The 15,775-nt window shown below is 41.8% G+C and overlaps 2 protein-coding genes across 2 annotated transcripts in view; one reads left to right on the top strand and one right to left on the bottom strand.

Moving 5' to 3' along the window:
* The window catches only part of PEX1 (peroxisomal biogenesis factor 1), a 42,789-nt gene that overhangs the window by 26,675 nt on the left and 339 nt on the right, over nt 1-15,775 (top strand). Inside the window, exons 14-23 of the mRNA XM_002930860.4 lie at nt 3,137-3,326; nt 3,521-3,687; nt 5,460-5,594; nt 8,970-9,034; nt 10,028-10,170; nt 10,252-10,355; nt 11,053-11,229; nt 12,749-12,979; nt 13,808-14,005; nt 14,250-14,380. Of these exons, the coding sequence (XP_002930906.2) occupies nt 3,137-3,326; nt 3,521-3,687; nt 5,460-5,594; nt 8,970-9,034; nt 10,028-10,170; nt 10,252-10,355; nt 11,053-11,229; nt 12,749-12,979; nt 13,808-14,005; nt 14,250-14,380 (1,541 nt within the window). The remainder of the gene's footprint in view (nt 1-3,136; nt 3,327-3,520; nt 3,688-5,459; nt 5,595-8,969; nt 9,035-10,027; nt 10,171-10,251; nt 10,356-11,052; nt 11,230-12,748; nt 12,980-13,807; nt 14,006-14,249; nt 14,381-15,775) is intronic.
* Nucleotides 11,136-15,775, bottom strand: part of GATAD1 (GATA zinc finger domain containing 1) — a 109,215-nt gene continuing 104,575 nt past the window's right edge. The window contains exon 6 of the mRNA XM_034667688.1: nt 11,136-11,260. Coding sequence (XP_034523579.1) covers nt 11,197-11,260 — 64 coding nt within the window. The 3' untranslated portion in view covers nt 11,136-11,196. The remainder of the gene's footprint in view (nt 11,261-15,775) is intronic.

Raw genomic sequence — 15,775 nt, 5'->3', positions numbered from 1 at the left:
TAGTTTTCAGAGTACAGGTGTTTCACCTCTTTGGTTAAGTTTATTCATGGATATTTTATTGTTTTTGGTGCAATTGTGAATGGGATTGTTTTCTTAATTTCACTTTCTGCTGCTTCATTGTTAGTGTATAGGAATGCAACAGATTTCTGTACGTCGATTTTGTATCCTGTGACTGTTGAATTCATTTATCAGTTCTAGTAGTTTTTTGCTGGAGTCTTTAGGGTTTGCTATATATAGTATCACGTCATGTGTAAGTAGTGAAAATTTTACTTCTTTACCAGTTTGGACACCTTTTATTTCTTTTTGTTGTCTGATTGCTGTGGCTAGGACTCCAGTACTATGTTGAATTAAAGTGGTCAGAGTGGACATACTTGGGATTTTTCATAAATGGCTTTTATTATGTTGAGGTATGTTCCCTGTTAGACGTACTTTGCAGAGGGTTTTTATCATGAATGGATGTTGTACTTTGTCAAATGCTTTTTCTACATCTATCGAAATGGTCATATGGGGGGTTTTTTTGTTTTTGTTTTTTAAAGATTTTATTATTTATTTGACAGAGAGAGACAGCCAGCAAGAGAGGGAACACAAGCAGGGGGGGTGGGAGAGGAAGAAGCAGGCTCCTAGCGGAGGAGCCTGATGTGGGGCTCGATCCCAGAACCCTGGGATCACTCCCTGAGCCGAAGGCAGACACTTAATGACTGTGCCACCCAGGCGCCCCAGGTTTTTTATCCTTTTTTATCCAAATAAGTGTTTTTTAAAATTCGATTAAACATTTGTTTCTTTACCAGCACCAGTATTCTTTATCCACTATGATTTTAGTACTCAATTCTAATGTGTGGGTTTTTCCTTCACACCACCAAGCAATTCTCAGCAGATGGGTGTGCTGGAATTCGACTTAATTCTGCTATCTACTCAGATAGCATCAGATTCCACAGATGAAGGGCTCAGTCCTGTAGGCTGCTTTCCACTTCAATGCCAGTTGCAAGTCTAGCTTGTTACCTGTGCTTCTGACCAACTAGCTATAAATCAGAGGTTCCCATGACCCCCTGCTTGGCTCTAATTTGCTAGAGCAGTTCACAGAACTAAGAAGACTAATACACTCAGTAGATTACTAGTTCATTACAGAGGATATTAAAGGATACAAATCAGTAGCCAGAGGAAAAGATACAAAGTGTGAGGTTCTGTTCTCACAAAGCTGCTTCTGTCCTTGTGAAGTTTAGGGCCCAGCAAGATGGCACACAGAAGCTTTCCGGTTCACCAACCTGGAGGCTCTCTGAATCCTCTCCTTTTGGGTTTTTGTGGACGTTTCATTCCATAGGCACGATTAATTAAATCTTTGGCCTTTTGCAGTTGACTCAACCTTCAGCCCCTTTCCCCTTTCTGGAAATCGAAGTGTGGTACTGCAAGTTTCAACCCTCTGTTCATGGTTGGTTCCCTGGCAGCCAGCCCCCAGCTTAGGTGCTTTCTGGAAGTCCCCTCATTAACATAAACTCTGGTGTGTTGGAAAGGGTGTGACTGTCAGGATGCCTTTATCACTCTTATCACTTAAGAAATTCTAAGGGTTTGGGGCACCTGGGTGGCTCAGTTAAGTGTCTGCCTTCAGCTCAGGGTCATGATCCCAGAATCCTGGGATCAAGTCCCTTGTTGGGCTCCCTGCTCAGTGGGGAGCCTGCTTCTCCCCACCTCCCCCTCCCCCCGGCTCATGCTCGCTCTCTCTCTCTCTCTCTCTCTCTTCTCTCAAATAAGTGAATAAAATCTTTAAAAAAAAGAGAGAGAAAGAAAGAAATTAATTTTAAGGGTTTTAGGAGATCTGGGCCAGAAACAGGGACAAAAAACCAAACATATATTGCTTATCATAAATCACAATATCACAAGCACGTATGGCCCATTGTCCCCATTTGGGGACTCATGGTCATGAAGGTTTTAGAGGCAGTGAGCGAAAGGAGTAAGTTCCAGGACTGACAAGCACATTTTAACCTCTTCTGTAAAAAAAATTTTTTTTTAAGATTTTATATATTTATTTTGAGAGCAAGAAAGAGCACAGAAGCCGGGGAGGGGGGTGGTAAAAGGGAGAGGGAGAGAAAATCTTAAGCAGACTCCGTGCTGAGCGCAGAGCTCAGAGTGGGACGTGATCTCACAACCATGAGATCGTAACCTGAGCCGAAATCAAGAGTCAGATGCTTTAACTGACTGAGCCACCCAGGTGCCCTTTAAAATTTAAGATTAAAATTCTTATCCTAAATATTCATATCCCGTGGTAATTATCTATTATTAAAGAATGAAAGTATTAAACCTAGTAGTAAGCATAACAGAATGGTAATGGTATTGGTCATTGAATATTTATATATCTACCTACCTATTTTTTTTTAAAGATTTTATTTATTTATTTAACAGAGACAGCCAGCGAGAGAGGGAACACAAGCAGGGGGAGTGGGAGAAGAAGAAGCAGGCTCCTAGCAGAGGAGCCTGATGTGGGGCTCAATCCCAGAACACTGGGATCACGCCCTGAGCTGAAGGCAGACGCTTAACGACTGCGCCACCCAGGCGCCCCAACCTACTGATTTTTTAAGTAGGCTTCATGCTGAGCCCAACACAGGGCTTGAACTCACACCGTGAGATCAAAACCTGAGCTGAGATCAAGAGTCAGATGCCCAACAGCCTGAGCCACCCAGGCGCCCCTGAATATCTTTTTAGAAATAAGTTTTATAGGAACAACAACAAAAACCACTCTTAAAAGAAACCAAATGTTACTAAAAAGGCTTCTTACTGGAGAAATAGCAGTCATTTTTCAATATGATTTTTTTTTACAACTTTATTGAGGCATAATTGAAGACAACAAATTCAGTATTTGAAGTGTACAATTTGATCAGTTTTAATGTGTATATTATATACTGTATATACCATTTAACATGTATATACCAAGAAGCCATCACCACAATTAGGGTAGCAGGCATTTCCATCACTCCCAAAGGTTCCCAGTGCCCCTTCACAATCCATCCCTCCCCCACTGCATCCACAGACGACTGCCAATTTCTTTGTCACTGTAGATTATGTCAACCTGGTTTTTCTGAAAATATATGTACTAAAGTTTATATTTGAGTAAAATTAGAAATTGAATTTTGTGTTTTTTCTTTAGGAGCAAAGGTGTGAAATTCTGCATAATGTGATAAAAAATAAACTGGACTGTGAAATAAGCAGGTTCACTAATCTTGACCTGAAACGTATAGCGAAAGAAACTGAAGGGTTTGTGGCTAGAGATTTTACAGTGCTTGTGGATCGAGCCATACATTCTCATCTCTCTCATCAGAGCATATCCACCAGGGAAGGTACGTGTTCCTGTTAAATCCAAAATTTGGAATCTTTCCATTGCAGAGAAAGTTAATGTAGTAAGAATTAAATATATTCTATTTTAGTATTCAGAGAAGCAGGTGAGTAGGAAATCAGCATCTCCAGGTAAGACGATAGCATATTTTGAAGATTCATATAGATATGACTACCAATTCTGTTTATTTTTAAACAGAATTAGCTTTAACAACATTGGACTTCCAGAAGGCTCTCCAAGGATTTATTCCTGCGTCTCTGCGAAATGTCAACTTGCATAAACCTAGGGACCTGGGCTGGGATAAGATTGGTGGATTACACGAAGTTCGGCAGATACTCATGGATACTATCCAGTTACCAGCCAAGGTACTTAAAATCAAGTACTTCCAGAAGAACCACTGAATGGCTTTATATGTGGACTTGCCTAATCTCAGTTTGATTCAAGAAGTAGTTACTGAGTTACCGAGTAAATGCCACCCCTATTTTTTTTTTTTAATTATGATATGTTAGTCACCATACAGTACATCCTTAGTTTTTGATGTAATGTTCCATGATTCATTGTTTGCGTATAACACCCAGTGCTCCATGCAATACGTGCCCTCCTTACTACCCATCACCAGCCTATCCCAATCCCCCACCCCCCCCGAAGCCCTCAGTTTGTTTCCCAGAGTGCATAGTCTCTCATGCTTCATTTCCCCTTGTTTACCCCCCCTTATTCTTCCCTTCCTTCTCCTACCGATCTTCCTGCTATTCCTTATGTTCCACAAATGAGTGAAACTACGATAATTGTCTTTCTCTGCTTGACTTATTTCACTTAGCATAATCTCCTCCAGTCCCGTCCATGTTGCTGCAAATGTGCCAGCACTATTTTTGATACACTAACAGATTTTTAAAAGTATTTGATATACTCCTTGCTTGTACATAACTTAAAAAGAAAGCTGGGGTGATATTTACAGTACATATATTTTGATGTGAATTGCATAATTCTGGTGTTTTGCGTGAATCATTCAGATTGTACTAAAACAAAATGAACTATCAGCTGGGATTTGAACAGGAGCCGGTAGGAATAAGCTGGAGGAATCATCTAGGTCCACAGAACTGAGGGATTAAGTCACATTACAGACTCCAGGTCTCAGTCCTAGAAAGACAGAGTTAGCAGGCAGCATTGACTACGCGGGTGGCAGGATAAAGGGGGCAGAGGTAGATCGGTCAGAAGATCGAAAGGTACAGTCTAGGTGGTAGTGCATTTGAACTGCAGACCTGCGAGGTAAGGATCATTGCGTGAGATCAGCAGCCCAGGCAAAGAGCCGAGACATGGGTGAGTTAAGGAACTCAGTTACATGTGAGTAGATGGCAAGTCCTGGAAATCATGACCATTGAGTGCAGCCCAGGACTGCAGGTTAAAGCCTGTCTGAGAGAAGGTGGGCATGGAAGCACTTGCCAGCAGGATCATGCCCCCTCATGCTGGGTCTGGGCATTGGAATCCAGATGCGCAGAGGCGCTCCGCATAATGGCTGACTTTGGGGCCTCTTCAGATTAGGATGGGGAGAGAGATGGGGTTCGAATTTTGTCAGCAGGGGCAACTAAATAGGCATACCTAACAGAGACCGGGCTATTGCTGCCATTCACCTGATGTTTGACTCACCTGTTCACGAAGTCTTCTTGCTCTCTGGTAATTTAGAAGCAGTCAGTCACCTGCTTGCCATGGAGGCTCTTGGGAGAGCTGTGATCGTGATACATGCATCTCTATTATTTTTCTTTCCTTGATTGAGTGTATTTGAATATACATAGCTATCATAACTTGCCCTGTGAACCATACAAGGGGAAGGCAGTACACTTGTTAAAAGATTGGTTTTTAATTTTCTAAATGTAGTAATTTTATAGTTTTTTTAAAAACAGGACAAAATGGAAAGAAGTTCAGAGACAGTTATACACACTTTATGACAAATGTATTCTGTGGTCCAGTTGGTAAAAAATTGGTGGTAGTCACTTTGAACTCATGTATTGAGCGGGAACTTTATTTTCTGTCGCTATACAGTTAGTAAAGGGGGCAGTTACTCCCCTCTGAATACTTCTTGCTGTACGTTGACTTTGGCGCTTAGTCCTTTGTTTAGACTTACGTTCTTTGTATTTTTCAGTACCCAGAACTGTTTGCAAACTTGCCCATACGACAAAGAACAGGAGTACTGTTGTATGGTCCTCCTGGGACAGGAAAAACCTTACTAGCTGGAGTGATCGCCCGAGAGAGTGGAATGAATTTCATTAGCATCAAGGTATGTCTTGCATTTATCTTTTCTTTTTATGGAGGTAAATTTACATAACAAAGTGTACAATTCAGTGGCATGTAATGCATTCACAATGCTATGTAACCACCCCCTCTCTCTTATTTCAAAACTCTTTCATCCTGTTCCCTGTCCCCCCAGCCCCTGACAGCCACTGATGTGCTTTCTGTCTAGGGGTTTTCCTGTTCTGGACAATTCCTATAAAGGGAACCATGCAATATGTCGTCTTTTGTGACTGGCTTCTTTGACTTAGCATGTTTTCAAGGTTCATCTAAATGGTAGCAGCTGTCAGTACTTGAGATTTTTTTTTAAGATACTTTTTTTTTTTAGATTTGAGAGAGAGAGCACGGCCTGGGGCGGGGTGGGGGGGACAGAGGGAGAGACAGAGAGAATCTCCAGCAGACCCCATGCTCAGCACAGAGCCCAGTGCGGGGCTCCATCTCACGACCCTGAGATCATGACCAAGAGTCGGATGCTTAACCGACTGAGCCACCCAGGCACCTCAGTACTTCAGTTCTTTGAATATTTCATTGTGTGGGTGTCAGGTTTTTATCCATTCATCATTGGTGGATATTTGGGTTATTTCCACCTTTTGTCTTCTATGCATAATGTTGCTGTAAACATTTGTGTACACATTTCTGTGTGGACATGTTTTCATTTCTCTTGCATATGTACCTAGCAGTGTAGTTGCTGGGCCGTATGGTACTTCTATGTGTGACTTCTTGAGGCACCGCCGATCTGTCACGGTGCATCATTTTATACCCCCTCCAGCAGTGATGAGTGTACCTGTTTCTGCATATCCTTGCCCACACCATTTATATTTCGTGATTGTGGGTTAGTCTCATATTTGGAAAGCTGGTAGCAGCGATCGGTCTATTAAAGCTCTGTGGGAGGGGGCGCCTGGGTGGCTCAGTTAAGCATCCAACTCTTGATCTCAGCTCAGGTCTTGATCTCAGGCTCATGAGTTCAAGCCCCACTCTGGGCTCCACACTGGGCTGTGTGGGACATTGCATAATGAGCCACCTCTCTTGTAGGCTTATGCTGTTTTTGCTTAAGGTAAATCTTCATGCATTATCAAGTAGAATCATGCATAAATACTCAGAAAAAAGAGCAAACTACACCTGAAGGGGGAAGAAAACCTAGAAGACTAGGGCTTGGAGGCCACACTGAGGTGGAAGCCGTGTTTTGCTAGCTCCATGCCTTGGTGGCTGTGTTATACACCCGCGTGTGCCACACTGCGCCCGAGTGTCCTCAGAAGGTGCACCCGGGGACGACGGGACACTCCAGCAGGCGATGTTGGGGAGTGCCTCAGTCTGCCAGTGGCATGTCCTTACAGTCTGAGGTCCCGTATCTTGTACGTTTTCAGTAACCCCACAGTAGTTTACCAAAGAGTGATTAGATTTCAAGGGAAAGGAATCAATAGATATTGTAGCCTTATTCAAAAGTGATTTATAATCTGAAAGCAGTTTAGTAATTTGCAGTCAGGTTATACCTACCCTTTTTTTTTTTTTAATGTTTTTTCTGTGAGCTGGTTATATGGTTACCAGCTACCCTGGCAGTGATGGAGAAGCACTATAACTTCAGTTTTCCTACCTTCTCTTTTTGGATTCTGGAATAACCGTGATTATACATACTCTTCTTTTTTGCTGGTCACTAAAATGTAGTTTCACTGTTTAAAGGAAAATCTTCAGGATTAAAGCTTATGCGTGTTGTATTTTAGATTGTTCCATTAGGGAGGACATCTTGTCCCTTTTAGTAAACTTTCAAGTCATGGTTTGGGATGAATTCTCAAGAGAAAGGTTTCAGTAAAGAAAATTCTTTCTGGTGGGTCAGGGTGGATCCCAGGAAACATGCGTCAAAGATGGGGGCCTTCACTGACACCAGTATATTGCCTTGCTTGTCATATTTTGCCTTAGTTGTTTCTTATTCCATTCTCTGTGGTTCTGTATTGACTAGGAAATCTAATTAAATACTAGTATATCAGTAGATATCTAGCTAGCTATTAGAAATTCTTTACTAGGGAGACATATTCTGATCAGTATTTGGTCTTTTTGAGGTAACGATTTTTCACTGGAGATCATTTTGGGGGCTATTCAGTTTTGTTTTTAAAAGATTTTATTTATTGGAGCACCTGGGCGGCGCAGCGGTTAAGCGTCTGCCTTCGGCTCAGGGCATGATCCCGGCGTTATGGGATCGAGCCCCACATCAGGCTCTTCTGCTATGAGGCCTTTCTTCCTCTCCCACTCCCCCTGCTTCTGTTCCTGCTCTCGCTGGCTGTCTCTATCTCTGTCGAATAAATAAATAAAATCTTAAAAAAAAAAAAGATTTTATTTATTGGGGTGCCTGGGTGGCTCAGTCGTTAAGCATCTACCTTCGGCTCAGGGGGTGATCCCTCCACTGGGAGCCTGCTTCTTCCTCTCCCATTCCCCCTGCCTGTCTCTGTGTCAAATAAATAAGATCTTAAAAAAAAAATGTATCTGAGAGAGCAAGTGTGCAAGCAGGGGGAGGGGCGGAGGGTGAGGGACAACCAGACTCTGTGCTGAGCACAGACCCTGAAACAGGGCTCAATCCCACCACCCTGAGATCACGACCTGAGCTGAAACCAAGAGTTGGACACTCAACTAACTGAGCCACTCAGGCACCCTGGGGCCTGTTCAGTTTTTAAAAAGATCCCGATTTAAAGAAAGACTGTCCTCATTATTGATTTTGTTAAAAGGAATAGTTTTGAAAGTTTTTCAGTTGACTTTTAGAAAAGATGATCTGTTCTTCACCTTCTGTCCAAATAAATTGGTTTCAGGAATTGAAGATGCTGATTAAAATAATTCATATCTCATTACACATTTTTTTGGAGTCTCCAAAGTTTTGAGATAGATGGAACATTTTCCCTTTTTAAACCATTCGTTAGTAAACAATTGTTCAATACTTACATGGCAGACACTGTTTTTGGCCCTGGGGACTCAGTAGTGAACAAAACTGCCTTTTTGGAGCTTATATTCTACTGATGGAGAGAGACAGACACACTTACTACAGAACATACTCTCAGGTGGGGGTGGGCACAAGGCGGGAAGACAAGCAGGATCAGGTGGGGCAGCAGCCAGGCCTTTCTGAGGATGTGGCATTCGGTCAGAGAGCTAAGCTCTGCAGCTGTCTGGGGACAAAGGTCCTAGGCAGGGGAGACACAAGGTGTAGAACCTGTGACAGGATATTTATTCCAGCCGCATAATTTTTAAAATGTGTTTGAGACATCTGTTTAATCATATTAAAAATCGCCCATGACTGCATTTGGTCTAAGTCGTACACAAAAATTATATTTTGTTTTTAAAGAATTTTATCTCAATTCTAATTTAATTTTATTTTACCCAATAGGGGCCAGAGTTACTCAGCAAATACATTGGAGCAAGTGAACAAGCGGTTCGAGATATTTTTATAAGGTTGGTTCCGTATGACTATTTTTTTAAGTAACAGACACTATGATTTACCAGTCAGTGCTTTTGGTCTTTTTTTTGGAGAACTGATGTTTAAAATCTGTAATTTATGTGGATTAATAAGCTTGAGAATTCTCCAAATACACTTACTTTTTATATTAAATTTTGGGAATTAGTTTTATATTTACAGTAGAAATATTCATGAAATGCTGAAAGAAAATCAGAAGTGGTTATTCCAGGGAATCTCCAAGTAATATGAAGCACATAATTACTCCAGTTTAAGTTGGCCACATGCAAACTATTATGGCATTTATATAAAATACAGAAGTTAGTATTTAAGAATGAAAGTAAGATTTTAAATTCAAAAACTACTTTGTGTCATTCTAGAATTACATTATAAAATAAGCAGGGGAATATGATGTCCATATATTTTTTAAATGAAATGAACTCTTGTATACCCACCACCCAATTTAAGCAACAGAACATTCCCAGGAATGCATTATTACAGATAAAGGCAGTCACCACATGGTGACAGATTTACCAGGAAGATATTACAGTTCTAAAATTGTGTGTATTCAATAAGGTAGCTTTAAAATATTTAAGGCAAAAATTGATAGAACTGCAAGGAGAAATGATAAATCCACCTTCACAGAAGATTTTTATAGTTCTCAGTATGTAGTTATATTGAGGTTTAAAAAAAACAGTAAAACTGTAGAAGATTTAAACAACATACTCAAGATTGATCTAAGCATCTGTAGAACATGTACCCAACAACTGGAGAAAACAGTCTGTTTAAGCACACATGGATATTTTTTGAAAATCGGCTCTGTGGGCCATCCATAGCAACAGTAAGTTTCAAAGACCCAGTTTACTGAAAACAAGGATAATTACATAAGCTTTGCCTTCCTTAAGGATATGTACATACATATATCTACACTGTTATTACTTTGCAAACTCTGAAGCCTTATTCAAATAGGAAATATTGTTTGTTTTTCCCAGAGCACAGGCGGCCAAGCCCTGCATCCTTTTCTTTGATGAATTTGAATCCATTGCTCCTCGGCGCGGCCACGATAATACAGGAGTTACAGATCGCGTGGTTAACCAGTTGCTGACTCAGTTGGACGGAGTGGAAGGCTTACAGGGTAATAACTGTAAATATAGACTATCTTATTGTAACAATAATTTCACCAGGATTTAAGTAAAGAATATTTCCCCCCCTCCAGGTGTTTATGTATTGGCCGCTACGAGTCGCCCTGACTTGATTGACCCTGCCCTGCTGAGGCCTGGCCGACTCGATAAATGTGTATACTGTCCTCCTCCTGATCAGGTGACAATTTCATACTTAGAGTCTAAAACCCAACACATGCCACACTCTTCCCTTGTGAACTTTACTTCTGCCTGGTAATAGCAGTTGTCCTTAGAAGAGCAGCTTTAGGTAAGGCCTTAGTCACAGATTCCGAATTAGATACAAAACCCAGCCATTTCCCTGCAAGTCTGAAGACTCTGTAGTCTTTCACTGTTGGCCAGTTGGAGAAAAAGGAAGGAACCTTAAAGTGTCGCATGTCCATACCCCTCCTTATCCTGGCAAGATTCCAAGAATCAAGCGTATGACTAGTGAGTGTCTAAGCAGGTTACAGAGAGGGAGGATTTTAACTGTTCCTGGTCTGTGTTTTCCCACCTCTTGTCCCCAGATTTAGAAACCACTGAATAGGTCACGTGTAGCTATTACTTACATTTTTTCTTTTGAAACACTTTCTCGGCTCATTTGCCGAAACCTAGAAAATAAGCACCATCTGAGTAAGAAAGGATTTACACGGAAGGGTTAAGAATGCTGATTTTCATTCCTTTTCCTCCATCTCTTCTGTTAGGGAAAAAGCTCCAGAGGAGAGACGGTAGATTAGTGGTACATTTTTCAGCTTGTAATGCTGAGTAGAGATACAGTTAATTTGTAAGAAAATCATAATACAGTTTAAAATTTTTAACTTTGTTTTATTTGTTAAGTCAATTAGTTTTTCTCCCTTCAGGTGTCACGTCTTGAAATTTTAAACGTTCTCAGTGACTCTCTACCTCTGGCAGATGATGTGGACCTTCAGCATGTGGCGTCAGTGACCGACTCCTTCACGGGGGCAGATCTGAAAGCCTTACTTTACAACGCGCAGCTGGCGGCCTTACACGGACGGCTGCTGTTCTCGGGGCTGCAGGTAGGTCGCGGCAGGACAGCATGCTGTGGTGCTTTAAGGGAATAAGAGCAGTTCAGTGTCAACATGTCAACCTTAAAAAAATCCTACTTCTTAGCCTTAGTAAAACTGTACAGAAATTTAGCTGTAGTCAGATGGCCCATCATTGGAACACTGGCTCTGCAGAGAATGTGTAATTAGGAAGTGTTCAGCGTCTGTCTTTAAAGATTTTATTTTTATTAAAGATTCTTTTTTTTTTAATTTATTTATTTATCCGACAGAGATAGAGACAGCCAGAGAGAGAGGGAACACAAGCAGTGGGAGTGGGAGAGGAAGAAGCAGGCTCATAGAGGAGGAGCCTGACATGGGGCTCGATCCCATAACACCGGGATCACGCCCTGAGCCAAAGGCAGACGCTTAACCGCTGTGCCACCCAGGCGCCCCTCAGCGTCTGTCTTTAACGTTACCTTACTCCTGGCAAAGTGCTGGTGAATGGAAGGATATTATGAATTAGATAATATAAACAAAAATATTTTTAGTTTGTTTTATACTTTAAGATATTTGGAAGCTCAAATTCTCCCAGCACTGGCCTAGAAACCGCTTGTGGGGGGCATCTGTGTCCTTTTGATATGCCCTCCTCATGCTTTGATCACTTACTATCTTCCTGATGGAACAAGGTTATTCTAGGTTTTTCTTAACTTTCTGTACCCCAGACCTAAAATCAGCCTTTTCCTCTCAGGATAGTATCTTGATTTTAATTTTTGCAGCAGATAATTTGACTTCTGCTACATTATAGACTTTATATTTTCTAGAAGGGTTTTCCTATGTACTCCTCCCCCCTACATTTGTTGGGAGATTCTTACAGGGCCTAACATTCCTCAGTCAGATGCTATCAAGTTTTTGCTATTTCTTTTGGCAGGCCACTGAAGTTCTCCACCCTCTTCACTAACAGAAAACGTGTTTATTTATAAAACACTGGAATGATCATTTCGTAGTTGACAGATTCATACAAATAAAACACAGAGGTTTGAATCCTAGCTTTGTTAACAGTTTTTGGGGAGATGGTAAATGATGTACGCACTGTTTTATTAAAATTTTATTATGTGACTCAGAACCATTAGAAAATTAATCAGAGCTGAAGTTTGGCTCAGTGCACATTTCCTGGGTGCTGGAGGTTTTTTCTGTAAGTGTCAGGCGCTGCTCATGGGCCGCCGCTGGTGAGGATGCGTCACACAGGCAGCCTACTCGTTTATCAGAGTCCTGGTAACAATGGTTCATTCAGCGTTTGCACAGAAAGTGTTCGGTTGGTGCCTGGCTCACAGGACTGTTGCCTTGTGTGCATGGGAGAGCTGTGACACCTTTGCCCTCTGCACCCTACAGACTGGTCTGAGGGGATCACAGAGGACGCAGGGTGGACAAGACTCCCGCTCAGAAAATTTTTGAAAAATGCCTCTGGTACTGGTCTATCAGGATGCCAACTGTGTTATTTTAGAGTTGTAGATTATTTTGATCTTTACAACTGTTGTCCTTGTGTGTGTTCCAGGATGGAAGTTCCAGTTCCGATAGTGACCTGAGCCTGTCTTCGATGGTTTTTCTTAACCACAGCAGTGGCTCTGACGACTCAGCTGGAGATGGGGAATGTGGCTTGGAGCAGTCCCTTGTTTCTCTAGAGCTGTCCGAGATGCTTCCAGATGAATCAAAATTCAATATGTACCGGCTCTACTTTGGAAGCTCTTATGAATCAGAACTTGGAAACGGAACCTCTTCTGATTTGGTATCTTGTGCGGTCGCCATTGTACAGTTCTGATATCTCAAGCCGTGGGCTGGTGTAGAACTCCTGACCAGCCTGCCCTGTGCTCTCTGGTTGGTTCTTCAGTAAAATAGATCCCTTGGAGTAAGGACTGGGAGGCAGAGCTGGCAGTGCGGGGGAGCCAGAGGAGCCGGGGGTGGGGGGGGTGATGACCCTTCGGTTTCTTGTGGGTTTACTCCCTCTGTCAGTGGTTTTCAAACATCTTTAGTCACAGATCCATTTTCTATTACACTGTTATCATGAAGACAGTGGAAGGTAATGAGAAATTTGATGTACTGTTGCAATAAGGAAAACATTTAGATTTCTTATGGGCAGTATCCTGCTTTTCTAAATTACAATAGCATTTAACACTATCCTCCCAAAATTAACAGTGATTCACTGTTATTAGTACACGTAACATTTTTATGTATATATAGATTTGGTTTTTGCACATCTGCTTTATTCAGGTTTTTAAGCTGTTGTTTTAGCTCTAGTGTTTGTTTTCTGTTTCTTAACCTTATAGTCTAACTCACTCTGCTGAAAACTAAGAATAAGGCACATTTGGAACCTACCCGAGGGCATCAGGGTGGCGGATTTACTAGCAAAGCATTAAAAAGCTCTGGTGGCAGTTTTTACCCTGTGGTGGTTCAGCAGCTTATAGAATGAACAGATTTTGAACTTGCTTAATTTCAGTTACTCAAACGTAAGCTTATCCAGGTGAAGGTTTTAATGTGATCCTTGATACATATATCCTTTTTCTCCCGCTCTTTTCCTCCCTCTTCCCTGCTCTCCTGACTACACTTAACCACGCAGAGCTCACAGGGCCTGTCTGCACCAAGCTCCATGACGCAGGAGTTTTCTGGAGTTCCTGGGAGAGAGCAGTCTTTTTCACGACCTCCCGTGTTGCGAACAGCCTCGCAGGAGGGTTACCCAGAACTCACCCAGGAACAGAGAGAGCAGCTGCGGGCAGAGATCAGTGTCATCAGAGGCAGATACCGGAGCCAAAGTGGAGTATGGCTGGTCTCCCCCCACCCCCGTGATAGTTGTAAAAATTGTTCTTCCTTTTTTGATGCTTACTTCGGTCAGTGAATGAGCTCTATAAAGAAGGGACAGAGGCACACTGATCAAATGGTTATGTGCATCCTGCTTTGAAACAATTTTTAGTAATCTTAAGAGAAAGGGAATGTTTGGTCTCCTGAAGAATGGGTTCGGCTTTTCCCATCACAGCCCCGAGTTTACTTTGTGTTTATTTCAGGAGGATGACTCCCTTCACCAGCCAGGACCAGTCAAAAACAGTCTGGCTATTAGCCAGTCGCATTTAATGGCTGCTCTCAGTCACACAAGACCATCCATTAGTGAAGAAGACTGGAAGAATTTTGCTGAACTGTAAGTACCGGATTCTGAATCGGAATTAGAGAGATTACACGTGATCATTCACTTAAACTGTTACTTATTTTGAATATGTAAAAGGCCCCTTCAAAACAATAGCTCTGCATTTAAACATCCCAAAACTTTGAATAGTGAAGTCAAAAATGAATTTTTGTTATCTAGTTTACTTGCTCTTTGATTTATAATGAACTGATTTAATTTTAAAAGCTTTGTTAAAAGCTCAAATAGTTTGCCAGAACCGTTCTGAAAAATATACTTGTTTTGCTTTCTTTTAAATACGTTCAAATTTATTCACTTGGGGACCGCAGTTCACACACATTTGGATTTACGGGCTTCTTGCAGTTGTCTCTAGACCCATAGATTGGGGACCATTCTAGGTCAAGGATTTAACTCAGTTCAATGCAAGAAATGTGTATTCCTGGTCTTCAGAAGTTCTTGTCTCACCTGGCAGTACTTGAGGTGGGCAGGTTTGTGTACACCATAAGGGCAGAAGAATTTTCCCTTCTTCCCTCCTGTGTTCTTGGGCTGGTCTAATAATTGACAAAAAGACAATAACACAAGAAAATTTCTTACGTACAGTAGCTCCACTAAAGTAGAAAACTCAGGCAGTTAAGGTGTAGACTCCATCCCGAGCTAAGGCAAGAGATGGGCCTGCAGCTGCGAGGGGGAGGAAGGAGGTCACAGAAGATGAGAAGAGCAGACGTTTGCCTGCTCTGCAGTTTAAAAAAAAAAAAAAAAAAAAGTCCTCTCTGGTAAAATAGGGAACCTGTACTTGAAAGTTCACCTACGTAGTTAAGGGAGGTAAAAAAGCTTTTCCTGAGTCTGGTGGGTCCTGATTCCCTTCAGCTCAGAAATTTTGGGGTGGCATATTCTAACTCCCCAATAAGTACATGGTCCTTTGTATTTATTGTAGGAAAAGCAGAAAACAAAGAACAAATTCCCCATATTTCCACCCCTGCTAAGGCATATATTTGTGGTTTTTTTTTTTCCCCACGCAGCTACTCAGCATCTAGGGCTGTAGGGCCGTCCCTATACATCTTGAACGTTGACATTTTAAATGTTCCTTTGTTCTTAATGTCATTTTATAGGATGGCTATGCCACAATTTCCAATATTTGGACTTTTAAGTTGCTTCTGGGTTTTCACTATTACACCCATGTGCTAGTGAACACCCTTGGAGCTGAATGTTTGCACATGGCTGAGGTAGAATTGTTACATCGCAGGATGCCTCTTGCCTTCCAGACACACCGCACAACACCGTGAACGGAGAGGCCGGGTTCGCCCCCAGCCTCGCTAACACCAGGCATAGTCACCTCTCTCCAAACTTGGCCAGTGTGCTCGGAGAAAAATCTTGTTTAAAAATCTACATCTTTGATTAAAACAGCTTTTTTAA

This window comes from Ailuropoda melanoleuca, chromosome 1 (assembly GCF_002007445.2).
Source record: "Ailuropoda melanoleuca isolate Jingjing chromosome 1, ASM200744v2, whole genome shotgun sequence".
Taxonomy (NCBI): Eukaryota; Metazoa; Chordata; class Mammalia; order Carnivora; family Ursidae; genus Ailuropoda; species Ailuropoda melanoleuca.
The sequence above is the reverse complement of the archived record's forward strand: the minus strand, read 5'-3'. Positions and strand labels throughout refer to the sequence as shown.